Source organism: Eubalaena glacialis, chromosome 2 (genome assembly GCF_028564815.1).
Source record: "Eubalaena glacialis isolate mEubGla1 chromosome 2, mEubGla1.1.hap2.+ XY, whole genome shotgun sequence".
Classification (NCBI taxonomy): domain Eukaryota; kingdom Metazoa; phylum Chordata; class Mammalia; order Artiodactyla; family Balaenidae; genus Eubalaena; species Eubalaena glacialis.
Window position 1 is genome coordinate 148,448,223 of NC_083717.1, and position 19,625 is coordinate 148,467,847.

The 19,625-nt window shown below is 39.0% G+C and overlaps 1 protein-coding gene across 1 annotated transcript; it reads right to left on the reverse strand.

Moving 5' to 3' along the window:
• Positions 1–9,155: 9,155 nt before the first annotated feature.
• On the reverse strand, positions 9,156–10,757 carry LOC133084361 (elongation factor 1-alpha 1-like). The gene has a single exon (XM_061180847.1). The coding sequence runs from the start codon at positions 10,692–10,694 to the stop codon at positions 9,306–9,308; it is 1,389 nt and encodes a 462-aa protein (XP_061036830.1). The 5' UTR covers positions 10,695–10,757; the 3' UTR covers positions 9,156–9,305.
• Positions 10,758–19,625: the final 8,868 nt, after the last annotated feature.

The window sequence follows — 19,625 nt, forward strand, 5'->3', positions numbered from 1 at the left end:
CTAAGAAAAATCCATATGAGTATGTTCAGTGCAACATCACTTATGGTAGCTGGAACTGGTGGCAACCTAGATGTCCATGATTGGAAGTAATGGATAAATAAAATGTTATGATGCATCCCACATAGTATGCAGCAGTTTGAAGTAATAAACTAGGTCAGTATCCAGAAGCATTGATAGATCTTAATAAGAGAGTATTAAGTGAAAATGTAACAAACAGAAGGAGAGCTTAGTGTGGTATTACTTTGTAAATTAAAAACAGGTACTGCACAAAGCAACACTAAATTCTTCAAGGACACATGGATATCCAAGGACAGATAGTAAACACATTGGAGGGGTTACCTGTGGGGGGGAGAGCAAGGGAGTGAGGATGAGGGATGAAGGGGGAAAATAATCAAACTTTTAAAAAAGAGAGGGAGGGTTGCATGGCCAGATGCTGCTAGTGAGCCACAAACTGAGGAATATGATAATTCTCAATATTGTACACCTGAGGTCCAAAGAAGAGAATTAGAAAAGTGGAGGGGGAAGCACTAGGTTAGTAAGGAAACCCACTTATACATGAGGGGGAAGCTAGAGGCCAGTGCTCTCCGGCTCGAAGTTCTCTCTTCCCCTGCCTGTAGCACTAACTCAGGGGCAGAGGTTTTCCAGTCCTCGTTGCCCCATCTTCTAGCTGTCTGACACAGAGCGGAGGAGAAGTGGAGACCACCGACGAGGGTGAGTGACACCTGGAACACTGATGATGAGAGCTGGGAGAAATGCAAGTAAGTCCTGAGCTGCAAAGATGAAAACCAGCGGGAAGTGGTTCCAAATCTGCCCCTTGTGTGACTCTTCCAGACCTTGGTTTGCTCATTGGAAAAGTGAAAGGGTCTCATCTCAGCTCTGTGTCCCAGTCCTGGTGGTCCATGATTCTCCCTCTCACAAGCTCATCGCTGATGAGAATGTCGTGTGGAGAGCTGGTGCCCAGAAAGCGCACGCCCTCTCTTCATGCGCAGCCTGAGGAAACAGCCCACTGCCCTCCATGACCCCACGGCCAAGTGCACTCAGGGTCTCCTCCCAGCCGCCTTCCTGTTAGATAGAGGAGTCAGGTAAACACGTTTGCTCTGATCCTTTAAAAAATTTTTCCTTGGAATTCTTCTAAGGAAATGTGATATGCAGAGATAACAGATAAAATTGGCACATTTAAAGGTGCCATTTTGAGGGCTGTTTTGTCATTCCTTTGGGTGATTAATTGTGCAGGACCATCTGAAGAATAGGAAATAAGGTAGAATTACACTTTGTATAGAAACCAGGTGAAAGTAAGCTCGTCTACAAAAAACAGGAACATTCTAAAATAAAGTACTCTTTTCATCAAAGATTTTTTCATTAGGAAAATACAGGAACTTCCCCTCTCCCTTATTTCTTCTGAATATTTCTATTTTCTCCCCAGGACTTTAACATCTCTTGACTAAACAGACATAGGTATTTATTATATAAGCCAAAGCCAGCAGGCTAATTAAAATCATGCCTCGCCTTCTTTTCCAATGGCCTCAGCTCTAAGCTACTCCCCCAGAGGCCAGTGTCCACCTGCACCATTCACAGTGATGGGTTTCATGAGAGGAGACTGTGGAAGGTTGGTTATATGCAATATGCAGCATGGCTATGTTGCCCCAACAGGGAAAAAAATGTCTTTCTAACCCCAATGCTGAATTGTACATTTGCATTCTGCCTCATGAAGAAAGACCCCCATTTTTTTTTCTGAAGGTTTGAGAGCATTTCCTGCAGAATGACAGAGGTATCCTCCCCCATGGAATCAGCATTCTATGGCATGTTGTGTAGGGTCGGTGGTCAGATGGGCTGCTCTTCCCTCAAGGAAGATCCACCTCTCTATTGGTGATTACTGCGAAGGACCAGATGTTTTCCTTTAACCTCCTATTGGTTCTAATCTCCCTCAATCTTTGATCCCAGCCCCACTTGAAAGTAACCCCTCATTTAGCTCCTCTTGGGTGGTCCTCACTGGAGATTTAGTTAATTCTAACTTCTTGTACAGTCTTCCCCCATGTGCGTCCATGGTAAAATTCTACCTTTCTAATTGCTAAGAGGAAAATTGTTAATCCTTTTGATTCAGGGAGCAGTGTAATAGCCTTAAAATTGGCAACTTAATTGAAAAACTCAGAAATTGCTGACTCCTTGTGGTCGTTCTTTAATAGCATTTCCTTCCCCATTCTTTTCTTCATTTTTTTCAAAATGAAAGAAAATAAAATTTGTTACTTAAAACAGGCTTACAAAAGACTGTCTTCTTGTTATCTCTCTGTTCCAAGGTTCTGTTTGGATTTCATGCGTGGTCTCAGGTATTTTATTGGTTATTACAGATCAGCTTAATGGGTTATTATAGAAAATGCTCACCAGAACACAGGAGGGACATGTGACACTGACTAATGGGAAATAGAAATTCTTCCTCGCCTCCTTTCCCATTATGTAAGAATAAACAACTTAAATTGCTACTCTTAGATTCCAAGGGTTGTCTAGGCTACATATGTCAAATATCAGTGTGAGTTTTGGAGGTTAGGTTATTCTGCATTGCAACTGGTATATATTAGTATTTTCTTGACTTCATTATCAAAAGCTAACCAAGCAAGTTAGTTTTTTGAAAGAGATTTCCAATTTTGCTTTGGGTTTATAAAAGCAAATTCCTTTAAAAAAAATTCTGGGAATAGAAAGGTTTCTGGGTTCTTGACGTATTCCATTGATCTTACTTATGAATAGCGAAAAGGTCAAGGATTTTGCTTATTTGTTTTCCATAGGCACTCTAAATTTTAAAAGATTTGGAGACTTTTAAGGGACTTTTAAGAGACACTTAATTTCTTACAGATGCATTAGCATATTGAATTTATGTGAAAGAGTGAAGGCCAGGCAAAGGATATTGGGTTCATTATTTATTAGTGGAGCTAGTCAAAACTTCCCTGTTTTAACCAAGTAGTGGTTTGGCCCCTATTCAAGAAGCCATCTCTTAATATTGCTGTCCCCAGCAATTAATGTACCCTGGGAGGGTGGGTGTGCCTTTACTGTACTCAACTACATTGGATTCTAAACTATGCAGGTCTATCTTGCCTCTGTCTGGACTGGACATGATGCTTCTGGGTAATTATCTCAAAGTATGTGCTACCCTTCCTTTCTACTCCAAATGAAACTCATCAGCAAGGCCTACAAACTGTGCAGAGTCTGAGCCTCTCTCCTCATCACATCTCATTTTCCATCATCTCCCCCATGCTTTCTCCATTCCTGGCACACTGGCCTTTTCTCAGTGCCTCTTACCATGTTCCTTCATCCCGCATGGAGAACTATTTCCTCATGGTCACATGGCTTACTCCTGTCCTGCTCAGTCTGTCTCCCTCATGGAAGACTTCCCTTCCTGACTGTGCCACATGCAGTTATAATAAGCTCTTATATTACCATGTTCTTCACATCACAGCATCAATTTTACATTTATGTCTTGTTTGATTGTCTTTCTACTCCACTATTTTGAGAGCTCCATGAGGGCAGAGATGGGGTTGAGTGTTGTTCACTTTTATTTCTCCGGTGCTTAGGAACTTGCCTGATGGTTAGTATTCAATAAATATCTATAGAATGAATGAGAGAATGAATGAATGAATGAATGAATAACATTAAGGTTCACTTGACCTGCACCTGACTATTTCATGTAGTCAATGTTTGTATTCTGAAGCTCATACTTTAGGGAGTATCTGCATTTCCTCTCTTGCATTGCTAAAATTCTAGAGGGTGGAGACCGGCTCTCAGTCTTCTGAGACAAGTTTCTCTTGTCTAGTACTCAGTTCAGTCTCAGACAGTGGTGGGGGCCAGGACCACGCCTATGGGGTGGTAGAGCAGAGAACCCAATAATATGTGCCCCTCTGCTTCCTATACAGAGAAAAGTATTTAAACCAAACAAGTGGAAAAGAAGCAGAGACAGAACAAAAAGGCAAAGGTAGTCTGAGTGGTATGTGGGTATGTGCACCTTGGTTAATGACTCAGAATCTCAAGGCTGAGTTAGCACATAAAAAGTCTTGGGTTTCTCTGAGCACTGGCCTGCAGTGGACACCTTCCTGCCTTATCCCCATAGGAAAGAGCGTATGCCCTACCTCCACTGGAATCTTACCATAACTGTCAAAGTCATATGGCATTAGCTATGCAAACTCCTAACCTAAACTGTTTTGTTCTGCAATGATAGAACTCAAGATGGAAAATTAAAATCGACCATGCCATGTTTCATTTATCCTTCTCTTTATCCCCAAATTTAGCCTCATGGAGCCTCTGCCCCTTTATAGCTTTTTTGAGTTACACTGCAGTTCTGAGGCCCTCAGTATGGCCCCCGGGGCCCCTGACCACACTGGCTGGGCCCAAAGGACTAGTGTTGATAAGCGACTTGCACTTAAATAATCGCCCATAGCAATGGAGTTTCCTATATGATGATCTCTGGAAGAATCCAAAGTTTCTCTTTCAAATTAGCCTTTACTTTAGTAATAGAACCTAGAATCCAGCATTAACACTAGTTTTATACAGTTTTCCCACTTATTTTTGCTATTATTTTGCATGTTTTAATTTTTTCTTTAATACCATATTCTTAAGTGATTTAAAGCGCAGTTGTCTGTGTAGAATTTATGCTGCTGCATTGAATAAGACAAAATTCACCCTTTTAAATAAGAAAAGTTCATCTTTTTTCTGGTGACTATCAAGGGGAATATAATTTTATCAAGCTATTTCTTCTCTACTCTATCCATTGCTTGTTAAGTTTAGAAACAAAAATTGGAAAATCTCACACTTTCCAAGTGAGTCCCTGTAGTAAATAGAAACTTAGCTCTATTTTACCACACCGCGTAAGATAGCGCTTTTAGAAAGCATTTCAAGATAGGTAATAATGTGTCTCAAAGACTAGAAATATTGATTTATAAAGTTAGGTGTGAATAAAATCTAAAGATAAATAGTGTATCATTAAAAAGTGAAATAATATTATTTTGATTCATACTTCACAATTTTTGAAGGAATGTTAAACTCTTATATAAATATATGGCCTCCCCAGCTGTTCAAATAGTATGATTAATTAAATGGATTCTGTCTGAAAACCAACACTGGCTCTTGTTCTCAAGTTGCAAATATGTCTAATGTAAAGGGAAATGGAAAAGTATTTCTCTGCTATCTACTGCATTTGAGGTAAAGAATTAATATTGTTGAAATTCCAAAGTATTCCTTAGCATGTATGTAAGTGTGTGTTTGTGGTGTGAACACGTGGGTGTGTATGGTGTGTTTTTTTAATGGCAGGAAACTTCACCTATAAGGAACTCAGCTATTTGACAATCTCATCAATCCAGCATAAAGCCAAGAATCTGTTAAAAGCCAACAAAAGAGACTTCTTAGAAGGCCAGACAGAGGTGATCAAAGCCCACTCACTACATCTCACGCATTTAAATATAGAAAGAAAAAAGTCATAGACCTTGAATTAGAATATTACCATGTTTTCTTTTAGTATAAGTTAAATAACTTGCCTGGAGGGTGCAAAGCCTGAAGGGGCTGCTGAGGCAGATTGCAATGGTTGATTGGGACTGGAAAGTGGAAGACCTTAATTCAGGATACATTAGATAGTCAATGAGCTACTGAGAAGGAGAGAGACTTTATCAGACACGTTCTTTAAGAAAAACAATCTAAGTGAGTAGAATATATTTCAGAGGCTGGAAACCAGAGGCAGTTATCACACTATTTCATTAGTCCAGAGACTATGGCATTAGCACGGGTGAGCTAGGGTATGGAGAGGAAAGTAAAGTCTTAAGAAATATTATGAAGTAGAATAAAAAGGAATAGTTTTGGTTGAGAGAAAATTTAAAGGTGTCTTGAAAAATTTAAGTCTGTGGTGGTAAAATGGTGCTACTGACAGAATTAAGAAACACAGGAGGAAGAACAGGTTTGGGTGAGGGTGGAAGAAGATGGTGAATTCAAGTCTGTAATTTGAGGTATAAGTAGAATATCTAGGAGAAGATGTCTAACAGGAGCTTCAAATGCAGAGTTGGACTGTCTCTAGGACCAGGTATAAAAGCAAAGACCATAATAGCTAATATTTACTGAGTACTTACTAGGCGTAAGGCACTCTCCTACACATTTTTCATGTATTCAATGTTCACAACTCTCCCATAAGGTAAGTACTATTTTTAATCCATTTAAACATTTATTTTTAATAAATTAAAAATGTAAAAGTAGTAATATAATCATTGTGAAAAATTCAAGCCATAGATAAGCATGAAAAGTCAAAAGAAAGAATAAAAGTTTGTAAGTCAAGTGAATAACAGGGTTTTTTTTTCTCTAAGTAATGTTTATAGCAAATTAGAAGCAATTTTTTTAAAAGACAATTTAACAGAAAATTAATAGCTGCGTAGAAAAGGAAAAAACATCAAAACCACAAGAAGTAGAAAAAGAACGAAAACAAACATGCCACCACCAAGGAAAAAACACACAGAAAACCTATGGTAATTTTGGGCGTTTTAGGAGAGAAATAGTCTTTCTCACTTTACTAAGCTCTGGAGTTCTAACTCTCTTATAGCCCACTAGATAATTGACTTTAAAATGATATCAAGAAAAAAGTTAAATGATAGTTCATGTAATCTTTTAGGAAGGCAGAAAAACGTAGTTCCTATACTATTTAAAATCAAAGATCTTTTGCACAATGAGTTAAACTGTAATGTAATCAATAAAGTCAGCAAGACCACATGAATTATTCCATGGTGGTTCCATGCTACTGAGTATCATATTATGTTTGTAACAAACTAGGTGTCAAATCTTCCTTCCCAGGCAAGCAGAGACTGGACCCAGGTTGAAATTCTACTAGCAGGGATTGGTATTGGAGTGGGTGTGGTTTTTCTGCACTTTGGGGGCTCTAATTAAAGGGGAATTAGAATCAAAGTTGAGGTAAGGGCTGGGGTGGGCCCAGGAAGTATGGGAAGTTCCGAAACATCTGGTCCAAGGGTAATGGATGAAAAAACAAAAACCAGATATAAAGCAATGGATCACATCAGAGAGCTGCAGACAAGGTGGAGTAATGAGGTTTGAGAGCAGGGACCAGAAAGATTCCCAGAAGCAATGGGCTATAGAAGGTACAAGACTTTTCTAGGGTAAGTAGGGTCAAGCATAAGGTTAAAGAAGGAACAATGGGGGGCTCAATTCTTTAAGCAAAGAAATGAAAGTCTTTGCTTAAAGACTCAATGAAAATGAGTTTACAAAGAATGTGGAGAAACATCTGGAAGGCAAGAAAAGCAGGATGATAAATATCTATGTATTTCATATATATTTATCTCATTTATACTGTATTATAAATATAAACATCTGTTATAAATGTATATATATGTATATACATGTGTATTTATGTGTATATATACAAAACAGAAGATGAAGGCTAGCTACTGTTCAGTGTTTACTTCCACTAGTGATCAAACAGAAAGGAGCGAAAAGAGCTTAATTTTTAATGAGAGGAATTTTGTTAGCTTTTGAACTGCTTAACAATATGTATTCTGCCCTTTGCATGTGAAGATACCTCTCCAGAATTATAAGCTGTTGTTTTGTACATTCATTTATTCATTCTTTTTTAAAAAATTAATTCCTCCATTCATTCAGCAATGTTTACTGAGTGCATACTATGTGCCAAGCACCATGCTAAATACTCGCTTTACACTGGCTAATAATGCAAGGACACGAACAAATAAAATAACTATAAATTGACAAACATTTATGAAGGAAAACAAGCGGGGTAATCAAATTAATAAGTAAGATCTAGTTTAGGTTCAACAATTAGAGAAAGTTTCTCTGAGAAACTAACATTTAAGCTGGAACCTGAAGGGCAAATAGGATCAAAATAGTGAAGAATGAGAAGAATTGTTATTTTTTATCTATTGCTGCATAACAGACAACTCCAAAATTTAGTGGCTTAAAACAATAACCAGGTCCCTGTTATGGTACTCCCATAGTGTACAATAAAAAGTCATGGACGAAATACATAGAACAATTATCAGGAGACCCTCAAAGGTGGATAGAAGAAAACATGACTCAAGAAATAACCCAGCAGTGAGTTTCCTATTTTTTTGTTTTTCCTCCTATATATGCAGGTGAATGTAACCAGGGGAAAAAAATAACCTCAAGAAAACAGAACAGGAAGGGGTTACTTCTCAACTCAGTTTATGAGGCCATCGTTACCTTGATACCACATCTTGACAAAATTAGTACAAGAAAAGAAAACTACAGACCAATATCTTTTATGAACAAAGATACAAAAGTTCTTAACAAAATAACAGTATTAGCAAATTGAATCCAGCAATATATAAGAAAAATTAGTTATATACCACTGCAAAGGGGGATTTATCCCAGAAATACAGACAGGTTCAAAATTCAAGAATCAATCAGTGTAACTCACTAAATTAAGGAGAAAACAAGAAAAAAACACATGGTTTTATCAACAGATGAAGAAAAAGCATTTGGCAAAACTCAACAACCATTCATAATTAAAAACTCTCAGCAAGCCAAAAATAGAAGGGCATAAAAAAAAGCCCTACACTAATATGATACCTCATGGGAGGAGATTGAATGCTTTCTCCCTAAGATCATGTACTAGGCAAGATGACTATTGTCACCACTCCTGTTGCAGCACTCTTTACAATAGACAAGACATGGAAGCAACCTAAATGTCCATCGACAGATGAATGGATAAAGAAGATGTGGTATATATATACAATGGAATATTACTCAGCCATTAAAAAGAATGAAATAATGCCATTTGCAGCAACATGGATGGACCTTGAGGTTATCATACTAAGTGAAGTAAGTCAGACAGAGAAAGATAAATATCATATGATATTGCTTATATGCGGAATCTAAAAAAAAATTATACAAATGAACTTATTTACAAAACAGAAACAGACTCACAGACTTAGAGAAGGAACTTATGGTTACCAGCAGGGAAGGGATAGATTGGAAGTTTGGGATTGACATGTACACACTGCTATTTTTTTTTTTTTTTTTTCTCATTAAATTTTTAATGGGTCTCAAATTCTGTGACAGATTTTTGGTCAAGTTGTTTCCATTAAAAAGTACTGATTTTAAAAACTAATAACTTAAAACTGCCACACATAAAACAAATGGTCCACAACACATTCTCCTTTCCTTCTGAAGGTTTTACGATGCATTGTTATCATTAACCAGTCTTTTGCTATTAAACTTAAATGGCCAATTGAGACAAACAGTTCTGAGACCGTTCTTCCCCCACAGGTTAAGACTGGGGTGGCAGGTACTGGGGATAACGTTCATTTAGCCCTCTGAGCTTTCTGGGCGGACTTGGTGACCTTGCCAGCGCCAGCTGCCTTCTTGTCGACTGCTTTGATGACGCCCACAGCAACCGTCTGTCTCATGTCACGAACAGCAAAGCAGCCCAGAGGAGGATAGTCAGAGAAGCTCTCAACACACATGGGTTTGCCAGGAACCATATCAACGATGGCAGCATCACCAGATTTCAAGAATTTGGGGCCATCTTCCAGCTTTTTCCCAGAACGACGATCAATCTTCTCCTTCAGCTCAGCAAACTTGCAGGCAATGTGAGCTGTGTGACAATCCAGCACAGGTGCATAGCCGGCACTGATTTGGCCTGGATGATTCAAGATAATCACCTGAGCTGTGAAGCCAGCTGCTTCCATTGGTGGGTCATTTTTGCTGTCACCAGCCACATTGCCACGACGAACATCTTTGACAGACACGTTCTTGACATTGAAGCCCACGTTGTCCCCAGGAAGGGCTTCACTCAAAGCTTCATGGTGCATTTCAACAGACTTCACTTCAGTTGTCACGTTGACTGGAGCAAAGGTGACCACCATGCCAGGTTTGAGAACACCAGTCTCCACTCGACCCACAGGGACAGTGCCAATACCACCAATTTTGTAGACCTCCTGGAGGGGCAAACGCAAGGGCTTGTCAGTTGGGCGAGTTGGTGGCAGGATGCAATCCAGAGCTTCAAGCAGTGTGGTCCCACTGGCATTGCCATCTTTACGGGTGACTTTCCATCCCTTGAACCACGGCATGTTAGCACTTGGCTCCAGCATGTTGTCACCATTCCAGCCAGAAATTGGCACAAATGCTACTGTGTCGGGGTTGTAGCCAATTTTCTTAATGTAGGTGCTGACTTCCTTTACAATTTCCTCGTATCTCTTCTGGCTGTAGGGTGGCTCGGTGGAATCCATTTTGTTAACTCCAACAATTAGCTGTTTCACACCCAGAGTGTAGGCCAGAAGGGCATGCTCACGGGTCTGCCCATTCTTGGAAATACCTGCTTCAAATTCACCAACACCAGCAGCAACAATCAGGACAGCACAGTCAGCCTGGGATGTGCCTGTAATCATGTTTTTGATGAAGTCTCTGTGTCCTGGGGCATCAATGATGGTCACATAGTACTTGCTGGTCTCGAATTTCCATAGGGAGATATCAATGGTGATACCACGCTCGCATTCAGCTTTCAGTTTGTCCAAGACCCAGGCATACTTGAAGGAGCCCTTCCTCATCTCGGCAGCCTCCTTCTTGAACTTTTCAATGGTTCTCTTGTCAATCCCACCACATTTGTAGATCAGATGGCCAGTAGTGGTGGACTTCCCCGAATCTACGTGTCCGATGACAACGATGTTGATGTGAGTCTTCTCCTTTCCCATTTTTGCTTAGGTTTAGCGGTGGTTTTCACGACACCTGTGTCCTGGTGACAAACCCGTTGCGAAAAAAAGCACACTGCTATATTTAAAATAGATAACCAACAAGGACCTACTGTAAAAATAAAAAATAAAAAATTAAATTAAAAAATATCATATTAGAACTCCTAGCAAATTCAATAAGGCAAGAAAAATAAATAAATGGTATTCAGATAAGAAAGGAAGAAGAAAACTATACTTATTCATAGATGACATTATTGTACATAGAAAATCCTAAGGAATATAGAAAAAAGCTCCTAGAACTAATAAATGAGTTTAGTAAGGTAACAGGTTTCAAGGCCAACATTCAAAAATAAATTGCCTTTCTATAGTCCAACAAAGAACAATTGGAAACAGAAATGTTTTTTAAAAAGTAACATTTACAATAACTTAAAAGATTGAAACGTTTAGTTATAAATCTAATAAAATATATTCAGGACCTCAACCCATACCTCACACCTTACACAAAAATTCACTCAAAAAAGATCTAAATATACAATGCAGGACTATAAAACTCTTGAAAAAAATTATAGGAGACAAATCTCCTTGACCTTGGGCTAGGCAAAGAATTCTTAGATATTACATCAAAAGCAAAATCTAAGAACAAAAAAATAAATTGTATTTCAACAAAATTTAAAATTTTGTTCTTCAAAGGATGTCAATGAGAAAATGAAAAGTAACAAATTGAGAGAAAATATTTGCAAATCACATATTTGACAAAGGCTTTGTATCCAAAAAATATAAAGAACTTCCAAAACTCAACAATAAGAAAACAAAGAACTCAATAAAAGCATAGGCAAATGATTTGAGCTAACATTTTGCCAAAAAGAATATGCAGAGTGCAAATAAGTATGTGAAAAGATGTGCAACATTAATAGTCATTAGGGAAATGCAAACTAAAACCACAATGAGTTACCATTAGAATGGCTAAAATAAAAATACTGAAAATAGCAAATGTTGACAAGGATGTTGTACAACAAGAATTCTCATGTATTGCTGGTGGGAATGCAATATGGTACAACCACTCTGTCAGTTTCTTACAAGTTAAACATATACTTAGCATATGACCCAGCAATCACACTTTAGTAATTTATCCCAAATAAATAAAAAGTTATTTTCAACCAGAAACCTCTACATAAATGCTTAAAATATTATTGTTAAAAATCAGAAACTGGAAACATCCACAAAATACTTCAGTGGTTAGTAAATCCATACAGTGGAATACTACTCAGCAACAATAAGTAACAAACTATTAATACATCAACAACATGAATGATTCTCAAATGTATTATACTACTTGAAAGAAACCAGTCTCAAAATGTTGAATACTGTATGATTCCATTTATGTGACACTGACAAAAGCAAAACTATAGGTTCAGAGAAGAGATCAGTAATTGCTAGAGTTTGGTGGGCATGGAGTTATGACTACTGAGGGGTAGTACAAGAAAATATTTTTGGATATTACACTTTTCTGAATTAATTTGTGGTGGTGGCTTCAAGAAGCTATGCGTATGTTGAAACCCATAGAACTGTAAACCAAAAAAAAAATTTACCGTATGTAAAATTTTAAAAATAAGGTAAATTTAAAATGGCAATAACCATTTTATTGCTTACAAATTTGTGAGTCAGGAATTTGGCAGGGTCCAACTAGGATGGCTCTTCTGTTCCATATGGTGTCAACTCAAATGGAATTTGAAAATCCAAGACAGCCTCATTTATATTTCTGAGTCTTGTTGCTGGTTATCAGCTAAAACACCTTGGTTCTTCTTCATGTGGCGTCTCTTTCTGTATGGTCTATTATTGTTCAGGGTCTCTCTCTGCATGTGCCCTCTCACTTCAGCAGGATGGCTCGAACATTTTTACTTAACAGTTGGGTTCTGGGAACAAAAGTGGAAGTTACAAGGCCACTTAAGACCTGGTTTCAGAAGTTCCAGAATGTTACTTCTATTGCATTATATTAGTTAGAAATCTAGTCTATGAAGAGGAGGGAAAATGGCCTCTATCTCTTGATGGGAGGAGTGGCAAAGTTTCATTACAAAGGGGTGTGGATGCAAAGAGACGTCATTCACTGTGTGTGGGAGTGGAGTAAGGACGAGCACAGTGAATATTCCATGGCATGCCCAAAGGCTCTGAAAAAGCTGAAATAAGAGGAAACTAAAAGAAGGTCATTGTGGCTGATGATGAATGAAAAGAAGTTTCAAGAGGGATAAGGTAGGAGGAAAAGGTAGAACAAGATCATGTGGGATCTGACAGCTATTGTTGTGAGTTTGGTTTTATTCTAAGTGCAGTAAGAAGCCATTGAAGGATTTCAAGCAGAGAAAATCTGATACGGTCTTGCTATGTAGAGCATGACTGTTTGCTAAAGGTGAATAAAATTCAACTAGAAGTTGAGTAAAGAAGAAAATCAATCAACATTTCTTTTCCCCTACAATCATCATCAGCACCTTCAGGGTGAAAAATATATTGATGTCAATAGAAATTTTCTTATTTTTGTGCCTCTTGTCTCACATCACATTTTTCCAGGTTTCTCTTGTAACACAATAGGGTTTGAGGTAAACTATGTTTCAAATCGACTTTGCATCTTTTTCAATGACCTGGAGATTCTCTTGGTTATCCTATTGTTTATTCATGCCTGCTTCTACTGTAGCTACTGTGGCCCTGGTGCTAGCTTTAGGTTTGCAAATTTTCTTTCCATACCTGTGAATAAAGTCATGAAGATGGAATTCACCTACCCAAGGTATTTAATTATATTAACTATGTTCTTGGACCAGTGTAAGAAAGTGGCCAAGTATAATGAATAAGACAGACACGACCTTGGCCCTTACTGATCTTACAGTCTAATGAGGAAGACAAAGAACAAGTAATTATAAGTATGATGAGTGTTACCAAAACAAAGTACTAAGGTGTGTTTGAAAGAAGGAGCTGACCTAGAACTGATCATGGCCTGATGACAACAAGAAGACCAGTCATATTGGAACAGAGGCCCATTGTATAATAAAGAATTTGGCTAGACTTTGGTCTCTAGGAGGTAACCTCTTACTCCTTGGAATTTCCTGAGTGATCAGTGTATTTGTTGTTCCTGGTAGAAACCAGAACTATGCCTGAATTTATGCTCATGAGGGGACTCAGGATGGGGTTAGCTACTCTGGAAGAACCAACCATGTGATTATAGCATTAGGGCTTGACCCATGTGGTATCAGCCTGACCTGTGGGGAGGGGAAGGATGCTGGAGATTCAGTTCAATCCTGTGGTCAATGATTCAATCAATTGTACCTATGCAATGAGACCATGATAAAAACTATGGACACCTGTGACTCAGGTGAGCTTCCTGGTTAGTGATACACATTGGTGTGCTGGGAGGGTGATGGGTCCTGAGGGCAATGGGAGCTTTGCATTGGGACCCACTCAGATCTGGCCCTATATGTCTCTTCATTTGCCTGATCCTGATTTATATCTTTTACATATAACTGTAACCATAAATATAGTTCTTTTCTGAGTTTTATGGGTCCTTCTAGGGAATTCTTGAACCTGAGGTGGTAGTGGGAACCCCTGACTTTGTAGTCAGTTGGTTAGAAGTGCAGCTGGCCTGAGAACTCCAGAGCTTGTGGCTTGAGTCTGAAGTGAGAGGAGTCCTGTGCCCTTGACCTGTGAAATTTGACCTAACCTTGGGTAGTGTCAGAATTGCATTGCAAGGCCAATAATGGGAAATCCAGTTGCATTGATAAAATTGGGTCAGATTATGGAAGATTTAGATATCAGGCACTAGACTCGGAAAGGGAACATTGTACAATATAATAAAATAAAAAAACCTTAGATTTAGTTAGTCTTTGCCATGCGTCAGACACTTCTAGGTATTTTTTAGGTACCTTAGGTAACTTTTCCTTACATTTTGTCTCCTTCTATCCTATCGTAGGAAGCATTAGTAATTATTTTATAGATGAGTACTAACAAAAAAAACCCCACAAAAATAACGATGGATTCTTCACTAGTCTGAGATTTGCCATTCATGTGCTGCTGATCTTGCAAAGACCATAACTTTCATGACCTCATCAGCCCTTCCATCCCTAAGATTTTATGATTGTACATGGTTAAGGTGCATTCTAAAAAGTCATGGGTTATTAAAGTAGTCTCTAAGAGCACATTTAAATTTGGCCATCCATTTGTATTTTCAACAAATATTTACTGAACATTTGCCATGTGCCGTACACTAGGTTACGCTTTGAAGATACAGGGATAAGCAAGGTATGGTTCCTTCCCTCTCAGAGCTAATAGTCATTCTCTCAATACCTGTACTATTGGGTAAATGCCCTTTTTATTTCATATGAGTTTCCATTTAAATGAGCAACCCGAAAGAAAGTGGGTAGATCACAAAAAGGCAGCAGATTACATGGGGGTGGAGAAGACTGGTAATGAGTTTTGCCTCACTATTAGGAGAATGGAAAATTGAATGGAGGCAGAATGCTAAGGACAGACTGTGGGCATGTGAGAGTCACGTGATTTCCGGCATTAGGTAGCGATCTTGTGGAGGAAACCCAAACAATAGTATGTGTGTGGATTTTGTACGTAAGTGATAGGGAGGCGGGGCAATACCCCCTCTACATTTTTACTCTCATCTGACTATACAAGGAACACGACCCCAGTTTCACAGCCTAGAAAAAGAAGGAGAGCTTCAGATTTGCAGTAGAGAATTCAAGAGGAGGAAGAAACAAGACTGGCTCGCCAGGGTGACATTAGACACGCATAAAGACTAGATCAGTGTTTCAGAGCTTGGTAGATATCCAGAACCATTTGGGGGTACTCTGTGAACATACAGATTCTACCCTAGACTTTTCAAATCAGAATTTCTAGAAGAGATTTAGGAATAGGGCTTCCAAGATCACTTTGATGCTCTGTTACACTTGAGAACCACTTGTTTACCTGATTGGCAAGCAAGGAGGTGCATAAGGACTCAAAGAGAGCTGTCATCAACAATGGCCCCTTTGCTCTCAGGACATTATTCTTTTCAATGGTTCAGTTTGGTTTGTAAAGCAATTGATGTATGGATCCTGCTTTTCCCTTCTTCCATCTGTGGATCTTCATTCTTAGTTTCTTTTGTTGGCATCTGAAATCTTGGGAGTTAAAGAGACAATGTGTTTTGTATTTATTTGGAGTAGGGGGATCATTTCTGCCTTGTATAGTAGACACAGACTGGGTACTTTTGGTGAAAGTCTCAAGGATGGGGTGGAAAGTAGATTTTAACCATCAAAATCATTTGAACTAACCAAATCAACAATAAATCACAAACTCCAGTTTTCTGTTTAAAGGGGAGGAGACCAAGGCACTGGATGTGCAAATTAACCAGGCCATGACTTGCTGGCTCTGGTTCATTTTGTAAACAAAAGCAGGCCTGAATTCAATCAAACATTACTTGTTAAAGTAAACTAGCAAAAAGCTGGTGAAAATTAAAGTAGAACAGAAGATGTTTTCAATAATTTCATTCTCCAGCTTTTAGCTTAAAAAAAAAAAATCTACCCACCATTCCATTCTATGGGGCATGTCCTTCTTTTCAAGACACTTTCATGAAAATTAAAGAGCATTGTAGTCATGCACATATTGAAAAATGCCACCTGTAGTATTGGGTAAATTGCCTTGAGAATAAAATTCTGAACACTATCATTTGTAGTTTTGACAATATTTCTGTAGGCTTTTAGAGACTTTTTAAATGAGAGAAATGGGACCCAATAGGTTGACTAGGTGAGAGACTAAATTGTTTGATAAATACCGTGTGTCTGGTATGTTATACTTGTTTGAAGTGACACTGAGAGATTAGTTGTTTCTAGACATTTTTTGGTTAGGTCTTTAATCTATACAGAGCTGTTGAGTTTCCCCTCAAAACTGAACAAAGCCTGAGGGGTTTTGCTTTATGGGGCTAGAAACAAGCGGACCGTTGCTTTTGCCTGAGGTGAAGTTTTCCTCTGAGGTGACAGGTCTGAACTTTCTCAAAGGGGGACAGTGGGAATACCCCCCGAATCCCTGAATGAAGGGAAGCGCTAATTATGAAGCCCTAACTTAAAAGTCTCAGTAGGAATTTTCTACTTCGCATGTAGAACTGTCATTTTGGAGGTTGTGTAGGGGCAGAGATCCAGAAGGTCATTTCTAAGAGTTCTGGGACTAGGCGTAGCTGCCAGGCTGTCCACCTAGGCCAAAAGCAATCCTGGGTCATCGCCTGAAACTGCCTCCACCTGTGAGCTTGTGTTATGTTCCAGCAACTGCAAGAGGTGTTGATTCATTTCAGGCCTAGTTTGTCTACAATGAAGTTCAACCCACCACAGAGGGACTCAGGGGAACTCCACTGTGGGCTCCAGGTCTGTGATGTATGTTTTGCCTGTGCTTTTCTCCTCACTGTTGATAGTGAGGTAGACATCAGACGTGCTTAGGTCAAAAGATAACGCACAGTACCTCACCACAGTGCGGAAGAGAGGTGGGCAGGGAGATCTGGCAGGCACAAACCAACTGCTGCTGATGAAACGACCAGCAAAGTGAAACTACACGAGCAACAGCTCTCCTCTGCTCTGGAATCAGATCCAGGAGGCAGACATTTGCGGTGGTCTCCCCAAAGACCACACACCAGCATCTAACCCTGGTGCAGAAGAACGTGGGCTTCTTCCTACTCAGGTACACCAGCTGACTGTCAAATACTCATCTTGGGGTGAGTACAGATGAGCAACCTCCCTGCCCTACCCATCAGAGCTCTTATGACTAGAAGAGGATTCATTTAATGCTTAATGATGATTTGGATATAAAATAATGACCAATTCATCTTCTATAAACGCTTTCATTGTGGGTCTTCTTAGAGACAGTGCACGGGTTGAAATGACCTCTTGTAATTCCGTCTTATCCTATGGTCTCATGATGATTTGTTGCAATGACGTCAAAGGGTGGAAACCATTTTCTCCTGACACTTTAGATATCAGCCATGGGAGGAGCTTTTTCTACTTCAGGGTTGTGGCTTTGCTCTGGGAGTTGACGGTTCTATTTTGAGAAATACTAAATTGTTATCTTTCATCCTGGTACCCATCAATGGCATTGGCCCAGCAACCAGTTACAAAAGTAATTGGGCTTGCAAAAGGTCCTTGGGGGAAAATGTCCTGGCTCATACTCTAATAGTCCAAGGAAACAAGAACAGCTTCCTAGCACCCCGACCTTGATGCCTGCCTTGCTGGGGTGAGCAGGAATGATGTTTGCACGTCTCGTATCTCCGCCTTTACTCCTTTGTGTTTATTCCATTGCTGAAAGACACAGAACATCACTTTTTCTAGCACATATTGTTTGTCTGAAAATACACCTGGAGAGCTGCCCAATTTGGAAATGACTTAAATTACAAAAAAAGCACAGCTGTCTTTAACAGCTCTAGGAGTTCATGCAATGAGCCTACAATTTATTGAGTAGGATTAGATGCTTATTGCCTATGACACTTTAAATACCATTACATTGAAGTTTATACAAGAAAGTCCAAGTTTAAAACTGGAATCTTAGCAATAACAGCTGGGCCATTTGTTTATGTGATAGGCAGGAAAGAATGACTTCTGTAATCTTCGTATTTGGCTTCAAGATTCTGCTTAGAAAAAAAAAAAGATGGGGGGGTGAAGAAGCTAATTTCGGATTGTCAAGCTGAGCTGAACACTGCTGGCTAATTTGTCCCTCATGTTAAGACCTCTGCCAAGGTTCCTCTTGTATCCTCTTGCTCTCTCACACCTGACAAACCAGCACTTGAAATACTGTAGCCCACCTCTCTGACAGCAAGGGGTATGTCGCTAGCTAGCTTGCAGCTCTCTCCCCCAGGCGGCTCACATTCCGCATTTTGTTTCTAGCATGAAAGACTTTGTTTTAAATCATAATAGCAACCAGGCTGTAATCACATTAGAGCGCACATGGAGAACTTGCAAAAAGTCATGTGTTTTGGATTTGACATTCTGATTTATGGTTGTGTGCTCCAGTTACACAGCTGCAATCTCATTTTCCGACAAAGATGTTTTCTATTTTTCTATTACTTTGCTTCACCCTGTCTTTATGTTGGGGAAAATGAAAGCCACCAGGTGAAGTCATAACATAAGTACAAATGTTTTCGTGTTTGGGTTGGAGAGCGTAATAAATGGCGTATACCGGCATTTCAAACACAGCTTGTTATTTTTGAATAAAAGTGTAAAGGGAGTTGCTTACTTAAGGTAATCGCAAATTAAAGAGGTACGTGGAAATTTGTTTGTAAAACCCAGAATTATCCTACAAACTTTCTATCTCCATCATCTGATATCAATTTCCTAGGAGGGAATGGATGGCAATGTTCCATTTTAGATATTTAAGTAAATGAAGCCCCCTACTTAGTATGCTCACTTCACAAAATTCTAGTAAGTTCAGGCTTAGGAACTCATAAAGACAACCTCTGCCAAACTGGACATTGCGCAAATAAGGAAAGTGACTCGCCCAAGGTCACACAGCTATTTAGGGACAAAGCTTAGACTACAACTTAAATTTCTTTCACCCCAGTCCAATCCATTTCCCACCACTCCGTTTAAAAGCAAGTTAAACCGTACTTTTTATGGTAAACCGACCACCATCACAAATAATATTCCAAACAAGTCTTCTGTTAACATATGAAAAAGAGGGATGGGATAGGGAGAGTGGGAGGGAGGCTCAACAGGGAGGGGATATGGGGATACATGTATACACAGAGCTGATTCACTTTGTTATAAAGCAGAAACTAACACACCATTGTAAAGCAATTATACTCCAATAAAGATGTTAAAAAAAAGATTACCTACCACAAAAAAATGAAAGGTTTTACTCTATTTATATACAAAAAATATATATATATGAAAAAGAAAATTCCTCTTACTCTTTTGGTTTTTGCTTCAAGTCTAA

Bases quoted from the DNA above. Each gene is read 5' to 3' on its own strand.
- LOC133084361 (XM_061180847.1), bottom strand. From the start codon at position 10,694: ATGGGAAAGGAGAAGACTCACATCAACATCGTTGTCATCGGACACGTA.